The sequence below is a fragment of the Furipterus horrens genome, unplaced genomic scaffold, assembly GCF_987537825.1.
Source record: "Furipterus horrens unplaced genomic scaffold, mFurHor1.1.pri manual_scaffold_5, whole genome shotgun sequence".
NCBI classification, from domain to species: domain Eukaryota; kingdom Metazoa; phylum Chordata; class Mammalia; order Chiroptera; family Furipteridae; genus Furipterus; species Furipterus horrens.
In genome coordinates this window covers 197,293,304-197,312,940 of record NW_028327175.1, presented here as the reverse complement: position 1 = coordinate 197,312,940, position 19,637 = coordinate 197,293,304, and the positions used below count along the sequence as shown (strand labels likewise).

The window sequence follows — 19,637 nt, the reverse complement described above, 5'->3', positions numbered from 1 at the left end:
GGACCGAGAGTGGGAATTGCCTGTGTAATTTCTTCTGTCCTGCCGCCATCAGAAAATTAAGTTGTTTACGTTACAGACTATGGAAGGTTAATGGCTCTTGTAGGAAAGGTCAAGTGATCATTGTGAAGGCAGGCCATGCTGAATAATCGGGAGAGCAGGAGAATAAGGCATAAAATCTGCCCGACTGCTTCTCCCAGCTCCTTCCTGCCCTTCCAGTGCCCATGGTCCCTTCTTGTGGCTGTCCGCTCAGGACCCAGCGAGGCCTGCTGTGGCTTTTACCACACCAGTCGCAGAAGAGGAATATGTCAGATCTCTTGTGTGTGGGAAATGAGCTGGGCTTTTCTATTTAAAAATATTAACTTAGGTACTTGTGTTTACTGTATCTCTAAAAATGTTTTCGCTGTCAGAGGTCCTTCAAGGGTGCCCTCTTGTTCTCCTGAATGAATAAGAAATTTAAAAAAATTCTGGGCACTACAACAATAAGCCCAGATTCAGTTACAAAAGAAATACTAAGGTTTCTAATTTTGATTTTTTGGAAATCAGTTTTTTAATTTAGAATCTAAAAATTCATGTAACAAAGACAAGGTTTTTTTAAATTTTGTTTTTTCATTACAGTTTACATTCAATATTATTTTGTATTAGTTCCAAGTGTAAAAGACAAGGTTGTAATGGACTAGTTGAAGCTGTGTTTCCAGTTTGTTTCTCCCAGCAGGACTACATCTGAACTTAAAGTCCAGAGTTCTGTCACTTTGGAAGAAAGACTTGCGGGCATATGAGGTGGGCAGAAGAGCTGTGTGGGTGTCCTTGGCAGGTTTCTCCAAAGGGGAGGTGCATCCAGCTCCTGCCTCCTCCGGCCAGGCCCGGGCGCTGGGCCAGAGGCCCCCAGAATCCTCAGCTCCAAACAGAGCTGCGCCTGTTGCAACCGGGTGGCCTGGTTTTGTCATTTTTTCTTTGGCTTCTGGGTTAGCGACTGCCCGCTTCTCCCCTTCCCAGAGCAGCCGGCAGCTGTCCAGGCGCCTGACTGAGGCCATGCCTAGGGCAGCATCTGGCCCACGGGGACCTCAGTGGGGTGCAGCCAGATGATTCTGAGAGGACCCCCGGCCTGGACACTTCTACCCGCACCCTTAGTTTCAGGTCTTGGCTTCGATTATTTCCTGTCTCCTTGTCCCCAGCATGTCTGGCCTACCCAGGCAGAGTGAGTAAGGCCCACGGTTCCCCTTGATGTCTCCCTGTCCTGCCCTTCATATTTGTCTGCGGACTTGTCTGCTTCCCCACCCAAAGGGGAGTCCCAGGGAGAGAAGCCTGGGGCAGGGAGGGTCCCTGATGTGTCCTGGGCTGCGCCCTACATGTCTAGGGGACTGAGTAAGGAGCCAACCACGGCGCTGGTGATGGCAGGCCCCGCACCCAGCCCCTCCCCCTTCCCCGCGGCCACACTGTGCTTTTCCCGGACGCGCCTTACAGCTCCGGGCCGAGCTAAGAAACTTATAAAAGGCTGTGTGAATGCAGAACACAGGTCTACATACATCCCAGGTTTGAGACAAAGGCAATTACGAACCTCATAGCCTGTGTTTTGGGGTCACCCTTTAAAAGGGGGAGCAGGTGGCAGTCCTCCCTGGATACCAGGCACTGTCCGGAACATGGGCAGTGTCCCAGCTGGTCCAAGTCCTTGTGGGGCACCCCGGAGAGCAAGAGCCTCTGATGAGGCCCGGGGTTCACGGTAGGAGGTGCCCCCATGGCGTCCGCAAGCGGACTCCAGGCTCTGAATCCCCCTGACGGGCATGAGTGGCAGGGAACCGGCCCTTGTCACGGCCGAGGGTTTGGCTGGAGCCCTGCAGCCCCGTCTGCATGCGACCCCCAGGCTCCTGCGGCGGGCGGTACAGAACCAGAGGGGAGCGGGTCCGCCCCTGCCGAGAGCCGGGTGCACGGGTGCTGGCGGGCAGCGCAGGCGCCCGCAGCCTCCCAGCCTGGGCAGGGCGGGGAGGGACAGGCAGAGTCCCGGGCAAACCGGGGCTGGAGCAGGAGGGGCACAGCCCTGGGGCGGCTCCTGGGGGGCCTTGCTCAGCTCTCACACGCGCAGAGGCCCGGGACACACCGCAGGCCCACACGCCGGACCTCCCCCGCGGCCCACATCTGACGGCCTGTCTCGCTCGCAGTCTGGGTGAACAGTTGTTTGCAGTAACAGTTTCTCATTTTTTCCGAGTGTTTCCACATCTAGGCATGAGTTAAGAACTTTGCATGTGTGGTTTTGTTCAAGCCTTGGTACAATCCATGAAGTAGGTACTGGGGGCTTTTTGGCCCATTTTACAGACTAGGAACCTGAAGCCCAGAGGGTTAAGCAGCCCAGAGTCCCACAGTTAGAAAGAAGGGGAGAGGCTTTGAATGCCGAAGCCAGAACGCCTCGCCCTTCTCCTCTTTGGCCCTGAGTGCACCCGGGGTTTAATGTCCCCCGGATTTGAAGGGCATGGGAGGGGGGGAGCGTAACTGATGGGCTGGCTTGCCCGAGATCCCAGGCAGCTCTGTCCCCAGTGTAACGGGGAGGCAGGGTTGTCTTCTCATGAAAGCATCTGGCGCCCATGGAACCTGGCCTGTCTCTTGACCTCTGGCTAACAGGCGACGCGGCACGGTGCCCTGGAACTAATGGGGGCTTCTTCTTCAGGCAGCCATTAGGGGTTAATTATTAGCAGCTAGGGTTCTGGGGGCCTGCTGTCCCTTCCCAGAACACGGGTCTCTTGTCTTCCTATGTGTTAGCAACTGGATCCATCTGCCCCTTGGGTCCCCTGTTAACCGCTGTGGCAGAATCCCCACAAAGCTGCAAAAGGGGGCCATTCTGACTGTGAGCTGCCAGCTCACGGTGTCCCCAGCCCGGGCGTGGTGGCCCACCACTGGGCATCTCAGCATGGCATCTGAACGGACCCGCCCCCTGACTCGGCCCTCTAGGACAGGACAGGGCAGTTTCTCCCGGCACTTCCCAGAGCCTGGGTTCCGCTCACGCTGTCCCCTTCTGCTCATTTCTAGGCGCTACTACAAGGTGACCTCTGGCCTGATGCTGGACGTTGGTGGCTACGTGAAGGCCCTCGAGGTACTGGCCCTGGGTCCGTCCAAGCCTCCTTCAGTTCTTGGGGTTGCCTAGGATGTTTCTGGTCTCTCTGGGGCGGGGGATGCTCACTATTCAAATTGCCTTTTATGTTTTCGGAATAGGCCCCATATTTGGGGCTTCATGCCAAGCACCCCTCTGCCCAGGAGCTTGGCCTCCCAGCTGCCCTGGGCCCTCTGTTGTTCAGTCCCTCCCTTCCCTCCCCACCCCCTGTGAGGACCAGTTGGCCCTCCTGGCATGCTCTCTGCCACTTTCCTCTTGGACTCCGGCTGCTGTGTCTGTGTGGGCCTCCTGCCTCCTTCCTGACTCACTCCCCAGGCCTAGATGGGACTCCCCAGTGTCCATCTGACCCTCGCTTGGTCAGCTGTCCCAGCCCACCCTCACTGCTACATCAGCTCCTGCCTACCTGCCCTCAGGTGGGAGGGATGGGCGGACTGGGCGTGGAGCCCTGGGCCTTTTCCCCTGGAGGGGCCGTGATGGAGCTGGGCTGGACCGGGGAGAAGGGACGGGGAGAAGCGAGAACACCAGTGAGAACATTAGTCAGGGGTGGCCCACGCAATGCCTTGTGACTTTGCCAGCTGTGGGCCACCTCCCTCTACAGTTGGGTGTTCGAGCAGACAGCAGGGCGCCTGGAGGGGGGGACCCAAGCATCCCGGGCGGCCTGCAGCATCTTCAGGCCCTCGCCTATCAGATATCTCCCAGCTCCTGTGTCCTGCCCCTTGGAGGCCCCAGGGCCACGGGCACATGTTTGGGGCGCCCTCAGGAGGCCTCCCCTGCAGGTCAGTGTTCTCCTGTTGCTTTGACCCAAACCCACACTGCGTCTTCTCTCCTCCAGTACGCCTGTGGGATCGAGGCCGAGGTGGTGGGGAAGCCTTCCCCCGAGTTCTTCCAGTCTGCCCTGCAGGAGATGGGGGTGGAGGCCCACCAGGTAGGTTGCCTCAGGGAGTGCCCGTGCGGGCCGCTGGGTCGCCTGGGGGTTTAAGGGCTCAGGCAGCCTTGCTGGCTGGGCAGCCACTTGTGGACACCCCACCATGAGACCTGACTTGGCTGGGAAAGGGGAAAAGAGGACCAAGGAGGCCCACTGTCACATTAGTTTCAGCACAAGAGGGGGAACAGATGCCCGCGGCTTTTCAGAGCAGCCTTTGCTTCTCTGAAAGGTTAAGAACTGGAAAGTCCTTTCAGTGCAGCAAAAACATTTCATTGGGAAGACGATGCGCCGCAAGACTGCAACGCTGTGTAAAATAAAACTGTGCGTCCTGCCACCTGTACATGGTGACTTTCTTGAGACAGATTGCCTTCTGCACATGCATCTTAAAAAGAAAAATAGCAGCCCTGATTTGGGTGTCCCCAGTGCCCCTCTTTCTGGATCACTAGCTCTTGGTTACCTTAAGGTACAGTTGTGTAGGAAACTCCAGATAATTGCCTGTTTCTTTCCCATATTCATTAATATTCAAAATATTAAGTTGATTCTCTGACATCCTCCCCAAGTGACCAAGGAGATTTAATGATACATATATCATTATTTAAAAAATAGACAGACACACACTTGATGTGTTTCAATTCATTGCAGTTACTAATGTATTGATGTTCAAGGTATTTCACCTGTGACCTGTGGGAGCCTTCAAGGTGGCACCTGAGTCCCTTCGCCGTGACGCAGGGTCTCAGGTTTTTTGCTCCCCGGGAGGACAGACGTCCCGTTGCTGCCCTGCACCCTCCCTGGACTCCGCCACCCTCCCCAGGAGCCACGCTCACCTTTAGTGTTTAGAAATAGTGTTTAGGAACCATGACAGTGACGGCCATCATTACCCAGCCTTTTCCGTCGACCAGGCTCAGGCAGATATCTGTTTACCCATGAAACGCATCGGGAGCTCCTTATGAAGCTTCCAACTCAGGGTCGGGCCTGGAGGATTTTGCCTGATGTGGTCCCTCCTCTCCCCACGTCAGAAGCCCTGGCTCTGCAGAAGGCCAGCCTGCTCTGCACTTGCTTCAGCCCACAGCTTGTACCCCTACGCATCCTAGATCTCAAAACCGTGCTGTGCCACTGCAGGGGTCAGGCCTCTGAGGGCAGGGCGTCCCCAGGGCTGCAGGGCCCCCGAGGACAGTATTGCGTTGCTATGTGGGGGGCACAGTGTCCCTGATTCCTGACGATGGAAAAGGAGAAGACTGCCACCTGCTACCGTTGAAGAGTTCTTTCTGTGGCAAGTTTTATTTTATTTTTTCCTTGGAGCAGGTCCCTCCAGAGATGTATCATATTTTCAAGCCACTTGGAATGGTTCTTCCCTGGGTGTCATGCCACCAACCGGACCCTCTTGCAACTCTCTTGACTTCTCGTTTTTAGGAAATTGCCTTTTCAACATCTAAATCGGTGTCGTAGTTCTGTAAAATAGTTACGTTATTCTTACGTCAAACCCACAGAACAAAATATATTCCAGGGAGTCTAGCCTCTGTCCTCTCCTGGGACTCTCTTCCTACCCATCTCTCGTAGGTGGTAGCCGTTTTTAGAAATATTTTGGCTTACCTTTCCCTTTTTAAATATATAAACAACTGTGTATTTATCACACTAATAGGATGGATTTAAGAGAGAACCAGCTCTTTAAAGTGACCATTACAGAGTGGGAGGAAGCCTAGTGTTACAATGTGAGTTAAAAACATGGTGTTTAGAATGACATGGCAGAGAATGATCCCAACCATGTCAGACAGCAGCCCCACCCCCACCCCCAGCAAACCCCAAATAAGTTACTGTCACTGCCTGAAAAACAGGACCAGGGGACCAGGAGAGTAACATGTGACCTGTGCTTACATTTGGATAGTTCTAGCTCAGGTGATGCCCCCTCTGCTCCCACCTGCCTTGTTTTTTTATCTGGTTGGCATGTTCCAGATATTTTCAGAGTCTCAGTTTTTATGTTTCTGAATGTGAAACTGCACTCCCCTCCCTCCCAAAGGCGGCCAAGTTTCTCATGGGGGGCAAGGTTAATCCAGGCTTCTCAGGGTCTGCGGTGGGTCGGGGATTAGGATTTTGGGTTCCTGGTGGGCCGTCTGCTGCTTGCTGCCCAGTCCCTGGCGAATGTCTGTGGCCCTGGGTGGCTAAGGAATTGTCTTCCCCGGTGGCTCTGAGCACATGTGGCAAAGCTGAGTCTTACTTACCTCCCACATTCTCATTCTTTCACCCTCAAATGTCATTTCTGTCCCTCCCCCAGACAGGCAGTTGAGTGGCAGGTGAACGTCCTTCACACCGCCCACCCCCACCCCAGCGTTTTGCTACTGTGTTCATCAATGTTATTGGAGCCTCAGGATGTGTAGGCATTTTAAAGCAGTATTTCAACAGAAGGCCATTTTCAATGAACTGTGTCTTAGACACAAAGCACTAATTCTCTGTTCCCACTTCTTCACTTTTAATGAAAAATGCCCGTGAGGAGCTGTCTTGCTGCCGAAGTGCCAGGCTGGCAAACCTGAAATTTCTCCGGCTGCTTTAATCAATAAAGTTATCAGCAGTCATTTCCCTGGATAACTGCTTCTTCCCAGACCTGCTTGCTCCTGGCTGCTGAGGACCTCACAGCCTGCCCTGGGAATGGATAAAGCCCCTCAAATCCAATTTTCATTTTAGCCCTTCCTCAATAGCCTAGAAATAACCAATTGCCAGTACTGCTGTCTAATAGATGAAGAGTTCAGACCTCTGAGAGGGGGCAGGCCCTTTCTCGGATTCGGTAATAAGGCGAAAATGACATGCCTTAAAGGTTGCTTCTAGAAATGCCCGATTCTCAGGTGTAAGGCTTCATTCACCCTAAGTCCCAAGTGCTGTGGAAGTTTTGGCCGTTGGCCATGATCCCAAGAAGTTCCATCAGTTGCCAGTTGGGCAGGTTTGGTGGGAATCGGGACTGTCTGAAGCAGAGCGCTCGGTTAGTACCAGCCGCTGAGTGCACCCGTTTCACGGGGGAGGAGCCCCAGGCTTGGAGAGGAAGGGCCCGGGGCGCTTTGAGCTCTGTGTGTCCCGGGCACCCTGGGTCCTGTCCCACGTGCATCCGTTTCATGAAATCCTTCCTCCCCCCGCCCCCCGACCCCGTCGCAGGTGCTTCCATTTCCAACCTGAGGTTAAAAATGGGTTTCTCAACCTCAGCATTGTGGCCATTTGGGGGCCAGGTCATCTTTGGTGGCAGGGCCGTCCTGTGCCCTGTAGGACGCTCAGTAGCACCCCCTCCTCCAGTGTGAAACCACAGGTGTCTCCAGAGATTGCTGAATGTCCCCTGGGGAGCAAAATTGTCCCCACTTGAGAGCCATGGCATTGGGAGGCAGTCCCGGTAAAGCCGAGCGCTAAACCCAAGATTACTCTGCTGAGGGGGGAGGCCGGGCCCTGTCCCCTCGGGTCTGCTGCACCCCTGTTCTCAAGGAGGGTAGGCAGCATATCAGAACGTGTAGGTTTGGTAAAATGAAGTTTGAAAGGGCATACTTAGGAGCATAATAATATTTTCTCTTGTGAAAAAAAAATATCTTTGGCAGCATACAAACTATAGACATAAAGTTAGACAGATCTTGGGTGATGAGATCTCGGGGTGGCCTATCAGAAGCAGGGCCGAGGTTGGCAGGTTTGCCCGAAGAGGGCTGGGCGTGCAGCGTAGACTCTGCCCCTTTACCCATTCCCTGGCTCTCAGGGCGTTTGTTCTTGCTGGGGAGGAGGGGTTGGGGGACAGTCGGTTTCCTCGGTGGGGTGTGACCCCCACGTGGGGACCATGGGGGCTCACTCATCTCTCTCGGCCACGCCCGGCCCTGCCCCTGCTGTGTGCAGCCTTGGGGTGCCAGTTCAGGGAGGACCTGCCGGGACCGAGAGGGCCGGGGGGAACAACAGCCTGTCTAGACTTGAAGCTCCCACGCGGCCTCGCGCCGCAGCCGCGGGCCCAGCACGGAAGGCGCCTCCCGGGAGCCCAGCTCGGAGGTGGCTTTGTGGCCACGTCCCTGCCACGAGCAGCTCTACGACCTCTCATCTTAGCTTTTCTTAAGACGTTTTCTCCCCTAGAGCCTTTCGTAGTGAATTTTCTTTTCTTTTCCTCAAAACGCATTTTTTAATCTGGTTATGAAGTAACCCATGTTTATAAAGGGAGATAGTAACAAATTTTAAGGACAATAAAAAGTATGTTCCTCATCCCCTAACCTAGAAGAACACAAATCATGCTTAACTTTTCCAGTTATTTCCAGTGACACATTTTTAATTTAAAATTGGGATAATCCTGTGTCTGCCATTTGGAACCTGGTCCCACCCCCCACCCCCCCTTCACAAAGTAAAACGTTACATAGCGCTCCTGCAGCAGTCCCCGGTTGGGGACATTTAGATTGCTTCCAGCTTTCCTGCTGTGCGGAACCCTGGTGGGCAGCCTTGTACATACATCCTTTTTTGCTCTTCTGGTTCTTTGCTCAGAACCCGCCGAGGAACGGCCGGCGGGCTGTGCTGTGCGTTGCTCATTCCCCCGCATCCCCGTCAGCACTGTTGTTTCTTATTTTTTATAAAAGAGCGGTCCTTCCCTGTGCCGATGTCCTCCCTTACGGCTGGTGCAGCCCTCGGGGGGAACTCCTCAGTGCTGACATCTCCAGGTGTCAGAGGGGCCCTTCCTCGCAGCCTCATCCTAGATGTCGCCTCGAGGCTTCTCCATGTGGGTGTGTGACCCGGGGCTGACAAACAGCCCGAGCCAAGCCGTCAGCCCTGCTCGCTGCGCCCTGAGCGGGAGGGGGGCTCCCGGGATGACTAGGACGCTGTGAGCCTTGGGCTTTCTCTGAAGGGCTCCTTAGTGCTCACAGGCATCACCTGTTGGGACGGGCGCCTCCCCAGGGCCGTGGAGCAGCGCAGAGGACCCCGTGGCAGGCAGGCAGCAAAGAAGGACGGGCGCACCTGCTCTGGAGCCCCTGCCAGAAAGGCGGCCCGCAGGGCGGCAGGGCGTTGGGTGGGAGTCTCCGTCTTCTTTTGGCGCATTGCGTTCGGAAAGGAAGTGCAGCCAGGCCTGACAGGTGGTTTGTGGTTTTTTTTTTTTAATTTCCCCCGACAGTGCACCTCTTGACCTCTGTCTTCTCACCAATGGTTTTTAAAATCCTAAATGATTCGGCAATAATTGCTCCTCCGGGCGTGATTATTGCCCTTCACCGACAGTAAATCTGTGAAATCCCCAGGGCCCGAGTGCATTCTGGTATTCGGAGCGCACAAGCCGGCCCGGGGGCCGCGCCCCGCTCTCCTCCAGCCGCACTTGGGCTGCGGCCGGCCGGGGCCCAGGCATCGGATCGTTGCGCGGGATCCCAGCTGCTGCTCCTCCGACAGTTCTCCCTCCAAGAGCCCCACCTCTCCGGTGCCACCTGCATGGGTCACATCAACAGATGTCCTCGCCCAGGAGGCCCGGTGTTCATTCTAAGGGGGAAGAATTTCTGCTGCCTTGGGGGGGTGGGGGCGGTGCATGTGCACAAGCATGCAGAGAGTGTTATTTTCCCCAGAAGCAGGGAAGGTGCCGGGCAGGGCTTGTAATAACTGGAAGAGTCTTTTCCTAAGGAGCCTTCTAGCACAATGCCCGGGAGCCTCTTAGAGCAGAGGACAGGGTCCTACCTTGGAGCGCTGTGACTGTCCAGTGGCCGACCTAACAGTTTCAGGACAGCCCCTTGCAAAGGGCAGCCTAGGGTCTTGTACCGGGGCTTACCGCGGCTCCACCGGCCCCACCGGCCCACGCCAGCCCTCTCCTCCCCGGTGAGCTGTGTGGCTGCCCAGGTGGTACTGGCTTTGCAGGCACCTTAGAATCACCTGTGGGTGCCACGGCTCTGCTGCCAGCCCCAGGGCAGGGACCACACGTTGCCACAGGGAGCGCGTGGACACAAAACCCGAACCTATGTGGGTCTGGCAGTGTTTTCTCCAACATCCGTGTTTCTGGAACCAAACATTCTAGCCTTTACCATGTCTGGGTACTTGCCTCTGACTGTCGTTTACTTAGTGTTTCTTCACATCGATTCGTTTTTAAACATTGATAGTGTACTTTGAAAGGAGCTTCTAGTCACTCCTATAAAGGAAAAACCAGAATCACTCCTTTGATGTGTACAGATGACCCTAGAAAAAATACGAAACGATTACAGTAAAAATATATCAGCCCTTGTCCTATGTAAAATGGTTGTAATAGTATGTTACCAGTATGCATAGCTCCCTCTGAAACCATGGGGCTCCATGGAGAAAGGTTAGAAAAAATCTAGTGAGACGTCTGAGGTTGAGAATATTCACTAGGAAGAGGGCAGTTTATTTCAACTCTCGTGTGTCTCAAGGCGGGCTGTGACTCTCAGCACTGGTGGTCGCTGGCCACCTCCTCTGAGCTTTCTCTGGGGCCAGCACCCCGCGAACTTCTCTCGTGGAAGCCTCTCTGGCCTCTTCCTGAATATAATTAAGTAACGGGCTTACAGTCTGTGCCGATTGTTGGATTGTCAGGAAAGCCTCCTGTTTACCTGGAACTACTTCCCTCCCGTCCGGGGTGGCAGCAGCTCAGTCTTTGTCCTTTTCCACAACTCCTGGTGATTCCTTTTTACTTAAAGGCCTATTCACGAGATGTTTCCAAGGACAATTGCTCAGGCTTATTAGCCTGTGGTTTTGGAATTCACTGTGAGGCCTGCCCTGGTGAATGGTGGTGGCAGATGGGTAGTTAGCATGCATGCGGTGTCCCCTGCTGGGAATAATACTTTCATCCTTCCCCCTACACCCTCAGTCTGATTGGCCCCTCTTGCCCTTAGGATCAAAGGACAAAAACCTCACCTCCTCCAGGAAGCCTGCCCTGACCACCACTAGCCCCACAAGATCAGGCCTCACAGCCTCCTGCACTTTTCCTCCCTGTGCTTTATCACAGGTCCTGACTGTGTGTTTGTGAAATTAGCTGATGAACAATCTGTCTTTTGCATTCGGCCGGCAGCTTCCCAAGGGCAGGGGCTGTTTCTCTGACCCACTGTGTCCCCACTGCCTGGCCCACAGAGGGCTTGCTACAAAGGTGCGGGGTCACTGGAGGCAGACTTCCGTCGTTAAGACTGTGGGCTGTCTCCAGGGGGGCTAGGTTAGCAGTTTCCTCAATAAAACATTTCCTTCTTTTTCCCATTAAACGTATATAGGTGACGTTACATCCAGGCACTGACCTTGATGCTCCACATCTGTGACTTTATTTAAACGTCACACCAATTGTACCTATTTTGCAGCTGCAGGTGAAGGCTCGCCCCTTGTCCATCATCCGGTGTCTTGAATACTGTTGTTTTCTGTAGTCTGTCTGGATCGCTCGCTGTTTCAGGTGGGAGCGTGTGTCCTCGAGGCTGCTTTTCAACATGACCCAGGCTGCGAGCGTTTCCTCTGTGCGGGTTTCTGTTTGCGTATTGTTTTGTTTTTTAGAGGCAGTACTTTCACTATGGAAAGCAAAACTTTTTAAAACTCTGACCTTCAAAGATCTGCCAGATTTGCTTAGTTTTCACAGAACCAAAGATGGACCAAATACCATCGCCACAGAGTCCTTAGTCCCAGGTGAACCCCAGCCCATGTTCAAGTGGAGGCGAGGCGGTGCCGGCCCCAGCGCTCCCTTGTGGGGCCGTATCACTCTGACACCTGCCGATTGATCCCAAATTGCCCACATCTGCACCGTTCAGAGCCACAGCCCAGGGGGACAGTGGGAGACCTGCTCGAGGTGGGTTGACTTGGTCTCTAGGATGATGAGTCTACATCAGGCCATTGGTAGGATGGGGGTTTTAAGCATCAAACCCAGCAGTTTATTGTGTCAATAAAGATGAAGGGCCCAGAAACAGCACTGTGCTGATGTGACTTCTGAGTACATCTCCTTGTGTGACAGGCCATCATGATTGGAGACGACATTGTGGGTGACGTCGGCGGAGCGCAACGGTGCGGGATGAGGGCGCTGCAGGTGCGGACCGGGAAGTTCAGGTGTGTGCCTGCTGTGGCCCCCGCGGATTCCTGGGGTGACCACGTTTTCGTTCTGTTTTCTTGTCCAGAGTGAAGGGGGTTATTCTTTCCCAGTGGAAGAGCAGTGAGCGGGCACCTGCTCACCTTTATGTGACTGTCCCCTAAGGACGGCCTGGCTGCCATCCTGCTCTAGACAGTGGTGACACAGAGCAGCTCTGGTTACCAGGTCCGAGTTTCAGAGCAGATTGGAGTCAGTGTGTCATGTGGAGACAAAGAGTGCAGCAAGTTGGGGTGACTTTGGTCCATACTCCTTGCGGTCCTTGGCCACATGGCGCTGGTTAGGGCTTGAGGGCACTGCATCCTACCTGGTCAGCCCACTCCTTTTGTTCTGCCTTCTTCATTATATGAGAGACAGACAACCCAGAGGCGACAGAGCCTTAGTTAGGGACAGGTCAGGGACACTTTGGAGCTGAACCTTGGTCTCCAGAGGAGCTTGTGGTTTTCTTTGCTTGGTCAAAGGTCAGCCTGGTCTCAAGTAAGTTGCTGACAGGCCCCTCTCTGGGGTTGGCCCTTGCAGACCCGTAGAGGTGCCTCGCGGTGACCAGGGTCTGGTTTGCTCAGCTGTGCAGAGTACCTTGGGCATCTGAGTGTTGTGTTGCCTCATTCTAGATGATTCTAATTGCCACCATTCAGAGAAGTACCATTTTGTGGGTGCTGGAGAGACGTGGTTGAAACATGGGTATCCAGGACTACTGAATTTGGGGGGTGGGGAGGAGCCGCCTCTGTCCTGAGTGAGCTGCTTAGTCAGGGTCAGAGAAATAGAGGAGAGGGCCTGCCTCTCCCTGGGGGGCCCCTCTCCTGTGTGTGACCTATGGCACCTGTGGATCTGAGGCGAGGGATGCCGCACGGGAAGCGAGGAGGTCTCGGTGCACCTGGCGCCAGGAAGCCCTGTGCCTTGCAGCCGCCTCCTGGACCCTCGTGGACACAGAGGCCCTCCTAAAGCCCCTGGCACGCCTGAAATATGGGCCTTCTTTCTTCCCCAAGTTCTCAAAGGAGGGTTTCCTGGGTTGCCTCAGTAAGGGAGAGAGGGAGACCCCACCCACAAACCTCAGAAACAGTCTGTCCCAGACGTCATCCCGCAGCTGCAGAGCCCAGTCCTGTTGCTGAGCGGGGGGACGTGGAGCCTCGAGTGATGCTCTGTTGCCAGTGCCGCCTGGCCCGGTAACAGCCAAGCCATCGGGAGCCTGGCTCGCAGTTGACACATCGCTGACGACGGGCCCACCAGTGCCACCTCCTTATCAAAAACACACGATGTGGCTCAGAGGGAGGTGGCACAGAAATTCTTCTGGGTTCTTGGGGGAGAAAACACATCTGTCCTAATGAAGTGTGGCCTCAGGGGGGTCTTTCTGGCCAGCCCGAGCTGCCCACCTGGAGACTGAGCATGTACTGACCTTGTCCCAGGCCCCGAGCGTGCCTCAGGGTCGCTGGGTCTCGGAAGAAGGTTCACACGCACAGTGGGGATGCCCACGATGTGCAGGGGGTGTGTGGGACACTGTCCCACCATGTCCTGCCCCCAGGGTCAGCACCCATCAGAGCTCTGATGACCCCTTTTCCCAGAGAGGTAAACCCCGCCAACAATCGGCCAGATCTTTCCAGAGTGTCTTCTTTGTGTAGATAATGTGGCAAATATACATTTTTTCTTTTTACAAAACTGGGATTATATTATTTCATAACCTGGTATTTTCTTGAACTGGGTTTTGCGTCATCATTCCAAGACCTTCCCTCATCATTTGCAATCCCAAAGGACCCAGTTTTGTGCCTCGGCAAGGGTGGGGTGATGAGGGTGATGTCCCTCTTGCTCCCTCCAGGGTACAGCCGCCTGGCCCTGGGTGGAGGATGGGCCTGAGCCTGTCTTTTCTTGAGGACATTTAAAATTTCAGACATTTTGAGTGGTTTGTACGTAAGGACATCAGTCTGCCTTTGCCGCCGTGTGCAGGATGGAGGGAGAAGAGCCTTAGCTCGGTTAGGACAGGGAATGAGCCAGCCGCCCAAGGGGAGGCCACGTGGCAGGAAAGGAGACCGGGCTGTGTGCGTGTGAAAGCCGGCGGGGCCTCTCCGCCGCTGGCCGCCCTCCGGAGCTGCGCTGCCCCAGCCGGGAACCACGAGCTGTGGGTGGCTGCTGAGCACCTGCAACGTGGGGGTCCAGACCGACCCACTGGAAGTCACGATACGCCCAAGATTTCACAGCCGAGTGGGAGAAGCGGGAGGTGAACAAGTGCATTCATAACTTTTCGTACTGATGGTAAATGCTGACATTTTATGCTACTTTCACCTGCTTATTTGTATTTCTGTTAACGTGGCTACTAGAAAGTTCTAACTCGCCTCTGGCTCTCATCAGGGCTCTGCTTTTCTGGTGGGCAGTGGGGCCCCTGCACCACCCCGTCCTCCCAGCAGAGGGCACTCTTGGCGCACTGACCACACCGTGGCTGGGTCAGGGTGCCCGCGGGACAGCCTAGGGAGCTGGGTGCTCTGTGGCCCCCATGGGGCCAGAAGTCCACAGAGCCCCAGTGGCCCCCTGCATGGGGCTCTCTGCAGGTGTGCGGCCACCGCAGGCCAGTGAGCGGCCTCGGAAGTCAGCCGGCACACCGGACGAGGCCTGCGGTTCTTCCCCGCACCCTCTTGGTCAGCACCCAGCTCCTCCCAGGGCTGCCCCGCCCCCCCCGCCAGAGCCCTCCCCTCCTCCGCCGTCTGTGTGAGCGAGAGGCACTAGGTCTGAAGCCCAGCAGGTCCCATGTGAGCACCAGATGTGAGCTGGGCAGGCGCTGTGTCCGGTGTGCGAGCGAGTCCTTACTGTGTGCGAATCTGGACAGAGTCCTGCCAGTCTCCTGGGCTGGAAGGGGAGGGAGGCTGCGGCGGCAACGGGGCCTCCTGGTGGCCCTGCTGCAGGATGCACCCTTGGGCCAGCGTCTGCTCCCTGCACACACCCACAGGCACACACCCAGGTTGTGCGTCCGAGACCACAGGGTTGCCGGGGCGTGTAGGATCTGCACTCGCCCATGGCAGTGAGACCTACCTGTGACCTTTGATGTCTTCACGTCCCTCGCTTCTTTCCGCTGTTATCATAAAATGGCCAAAAGGGAAGAGGATGGAGCCTTGGTGCTGGGAGAGGTCACAGGGTGGCCTGAGCTGGGGAAGCCTCAGCCAGGAAGCTCAGACCCCTCCCAGGAAGGGCCTTGAGCTTTGCTCAGGGGGTGGGGTCCCCTCTGGCAACCCCACTGGGAGCAGGGAGAGGCTCCCAGGGCAGACAGTCTGCAAACACACCCCCAGGCAGCGTGGCCCCAGTCCTGGATGGAGCCACACAAAGCTTTCTTTTCATACCTGCTCTGTTTGGACATCCAGCACCCTGAGGGTGCGGCCCTCACCTGGCTGGCAGGTAAAGGCTTTTGGGTGTTCGCCCCACCTGCCCTGTTCCTGGCGTGCCTGACCCGTGGGGCCTGCTGGCAGAACCTTCCGGCCTGAGGCCAGGAGGCGGCTGCACCTCAAGATCCCACCGTGACCATGACCACAGTCCCCGAAAGGACCAGAGAAGGGACTTTCCTCCACCAGGGCTCTGTGCCCATTGATGGCACGTCCCTGTGGCCCCAGGGGTCCTGGAGACCCAGAGGGCGCTTTGAGGGGCCTATTCCGATAAGAGGGAACCCTTGCCCAAGGCTACCTTGCAAAGTGCCGCCACAGCCTGGTGGAAGCACTTGGCTGAACCCCTCAACCTACTGGGAGCGTCCTGCTCTTGAGGTCAAATCCTGCAGAGCTCCGGGTCCCAGCCTGTCACACCCTCCTGTCTCCTGGTGACAGGCCACATCTCCTGTGGGGACAGGGGCTGGGGCCTGGGCTATGTCCTCCCATCCTGGCCAGTGCAGACAAGGGCTGGTCTTCCCAGTATCCAGATGCCCTGTTTCCACAGTAGGTGAGGAACAGCTGTCAGCATGCATGAAGACCCCTCCTCCCAGGGGCATGCCCTGAATTGTCCCCCATTCTGTGCTGCACACTGCAGCTGGCACCCTGGTTCTTAAGCACAGTTGCAGGTGGCCATGCCTAAGGGCCCCATGCCAGTCATGTCGATGAGCCAGCCCCTCGGAGCCCCCATTCAATCGTCCCTTATTTGTCGTTGACTTTAGGTGGGATTATATTTTATGAGCCCAGTACATTCTTGACAGTTTGCCCTCTTGGGCTCGACAGGGAGAGTCTCCTAGGCTCGGGATTCCCCACGTCCTGCGAGGGCCCTGCCCAGGCTGGGGAGCAATGATCCATTTGCTCCCATCTCAGCGGGGGCCCCCTTGCCGTTGGGGGACTTTCCAGGCAGTAGGGTGGCCGATGGCTCCAGGGTTCCAGCTGCCTTACATGAGTCTGGAAGAGGAGGGATGCAGAGAGCTGGACGGTGGGAGCGGAGGCTGGGGGGCAACCACCCAGGGCCCCATCGGTGGTGCTGCGTCAGCCGCCGCCAGAGCATCCACCCTCGGCCAGGTCTCCCGTGACTTCACGGCCACTGGCTCTGGTTTCTGTTTGGGTGAAGTAGAGTTTCCTTCCAGTGCCAGGTGGTGTTTGAGGGAAGTGCATGAACCTGGGTGTTAATTTTTCAGCAGGTGCAGCGGTCAGAGCAAGGCCACCGGAGTTCTGAGCCAGGGCCGGTCCTCCCCCACAAGAGTGACCGCCATGGGGCTCACAGAACCCCGCAGGGCCCTTCCGTCCTTGTCCCCACCATGGCCAAGGAAAGGAGCTTTGTGGCGACAAGCTGTGACTTGAGCAGGGTCCAGCCCAGGGCAGGCCCTGACATCGCTCACCTCACTCCACCCGAGGGCCTGGCAGAGGGAGGTGACAGGTGGCAGCCCCAGAAGTCACATCTCTGCTGCTTCTGTGCTTAAAGCCAGCTAAACCAGAGCCCTCCTTTCGCCTCCTGTGTGGGCATGGGGTGGGGTGCCAGGCAGGCCTGGGCAGCTCCCTCGGGCTGCAGCATGTCAGAGAAGTAAGCGGACACCGAGCTGGCCGAGCGCGCAGCGGAACTGTTGCCTGCCCAGAACCTTGTCCCCTCAGGCCCTGCGGATGCCTCTGAGGCCACCAAAGCCCTGCAGGGGAGCCCCTCTGAGATCCAGGGATGGCCTCTGGGGGCAGTGCTGTGGCTCAGGGTGGCCCCGGCTATTGGCACAAGCCAGGCCAAGGGCCCAGGGGGATCCTCAAAGCTTTTCACTGTTGCCACTGTTTTCTGACACCCCAGGGAAGGTGCATTTTTTGTCCATTGATGAGGTCTCTGAGTTCTGTATCTTGCCAGAAAAATGAGGAAGGAGAAGGTGGCCTGTGGCTCGCCCCCGCCCCCCCCCCCCGCCCCGTCCTCGCAGACACGGCTTAAAGCAGCTCTTGTTTGTGTTGATGCACACGACACTGGGTTTCCTTTGGGCTGTGGTTCGTCTGTGTTGTGGGCAGGGCCCAGGATGCACCACCGACCTGTACTCCCCTCTCCCCCACACACATATCTGCGGAGCGCCTGCCACGTGCCAGGGCGGGTAGAGGGAATGTGACCGGGTCCCCTGTCCTCCAGGGCTGTTCTTTCTCAAGTGGACAGGCAGCAGGGGACCAGCGACTGAACCCATGGCCAAGGCCCTCCTGGAGAGTGAGGGCGGAGGCCCCCGTCTGACAGCTGCTCACCTGTCTGCGCAGCGGCCCCGGTGGGCAGCCCTGTAGGCCCCCGGCCTGGCTCATGCCCTCCACTTCCCTGGGCAGCCGGGCCAAGCGCCTGGCCCACGGGTGGTGAGGTGGGTGGGAGGCACTGTGAGCCCAGGCCCAGCCACCTCCTCCCCTCCTCCCCTGTGGATTCGGGCACTCAGCCCCGCCCGTGCCTGGCCCCTCACTTAGCCCACCCATTCCTGGGGGAGGGAGGGGTGATGTTGCCCCCAAAGGGGCCAAAACTCTTCTTCAGCTATCCCAGTGTCGGTGGCCTTCCAAACAGCCCTCGTGCACAGGCAGGACGGGGAAGCGGCACCTTTAGCTTGTGCCTGCTCTGAGTGTGGTCTCTGCGTCCCACCCCCACCCCCCCGGGGCCCCGGGCCTGGGCACGAGACTCAGCCTCCGCCCGTCTGGAGCTCATCGAGCGCCTGGCTGTGGTGACTGGCATGTGATCTGAGTCAGGCCAGTGAGCTGGCCCAGGACTTTCCAGAACCCCCAGGACAGGGGCCAGTGAAACATAAGCTGAGAAGTACCAGTGGCCATCTCTGTCACCCCAGGGAAAACCCTGCCCAAAGGTGAAGCCACCAAGCAGGAGAGCAGAGCCTAGAGACAGAGACAACCCCCACTTATGTTGTCTGCGTACCTGGATCGAGCTCTGCCTGAAGCTGCTCCCACCTCTGGCCTTTTTGCTAGAGTAAGCCAACAAATTGGCATTTTTTCCCCCCAGTTTTAAATTGTTGTTCTGTTACAGTTGTCCCATTTTTCCAAGTCGGCGTTTTTGTTAGCAGGGAGCAGGACCATGTTGTACAGCAGGATGGGGCCCACAGCCTCTCAATCTCCCTGGCCAGTCAGCCACATGGGCTTCTTTCTGCCCAATGGGGAGCCTACCCCAGGGTCCTGCTTTCTTTACACATGCAGCTATGTGTCACCAAGGCCCGGTCCTGGGCAGCCCTTCGCTGGGGCCCGAGAGACACCTCCACAGTGGCCTTTGGCTCGCGTCACTGCCGGTTTTCTCTGGGCTCTGGCAAGGACTGGGAGGGACCTCATTTAACCTCAGAGGCCACTGTGCCCGTGAAGGTGTGTCCACGCTGTTCCAAAATAGCACGGGCTGCCCAGAGAGGGGTGAGCCCTTGTCACTAGAGATGACCTGCAACCGCTGGCAGACCTCCTGCTGGGAGGCCGAAGAAGGGACCTCAGTGGCCAGAGGCCAGGGCTAAATAAAGCCTCAGACCATCTGGGGAGTGTGGTGACATTTAACGGGCACCTGTGGGTGCCAGGTCATTTCTGCACCTGTGGCTCCTAGGACCACCCTGGGAAGCTGGTCCCATGTCCCCATAGGTAGACACTGCGATTTCAGTGTCACCAGCTGCCCTTTGCAGACGTGGAAACTGAAGCCCAGGCAAGGCAGGGGCGTGGGTGCTGTCATTCAAGTCTCAGATTGCACCTGCTCTGTGACCTCCCCCTCTGGGCCATGGGCTGTTGGTGGCAGCATGGAGCCCCTCGGTGAGAACCGCAGCTTAGATGCAGGTGTGCAGGGACGTGAGTAGCAGAGGCTGGAAAGCAAGACACCCCCTCGTCACCAACGGTTTGGTTTTGTCTGCACCTTTGGGTGTCTTCTAAATATTTTATGATGAAAGTGTAACACTCTTATCAGAACAAGGGTTACTTTTTCAAGTACACTTGCATCCCCCGTCCCCCCGTCGGTTTGTGAATTTGGGGGATTCTTGAAACGCCACCCAGAAGTACAACTTGATAAGTTTACAACCAGACACCACTGCCTGCGTCAGCTCTGACCTGGCCCCCGAGACCCAGCCAGGCCCCTCCTCGCCCACAGATGGTTTCACTGGAAATGGACCTCCTCTTATGGAAACATCCCGGCCCGGTGGGCCAGAGAGCCACTCTCCCACCTCCCCTGACTTACAGGGACACGGC

At 56.5% G+C, this 19,637-nt stretch overlaps 1 protein-coding gene across 1 annotated transcript in view; it reads left to right on the top strand.

Annotated features, from left to right (window-relative positions):
* The window catches only part of LHPP (phospholysine phosphohistidine inorganic pyrophosphate phosphatase), a 77,377-nt gene that overhangs the window by 15,438 nt on the left and 42,302 nt on the right, over nucleotides 1–19,637 (top strand). The window contains exons 4-6 of the mRNA XM_090279578.1: nucleotides 3,016–3,079; nucleotides 3,930–4,022; nucleotides 11,920–12,011. Coding sequence (XP_090135704.1) covers nucleotides 3,016–3,079; nucleotides 3,930–4,022; nucleotides 11,920–12,011 — 249 coding nt within the window. The remainder of the gene's footprint in view (nucleotides 1–3,015; nucleotides 3,080–3,929; nucleotides 4,023–11,919; nucleotides 12,012–19,637) is intronic.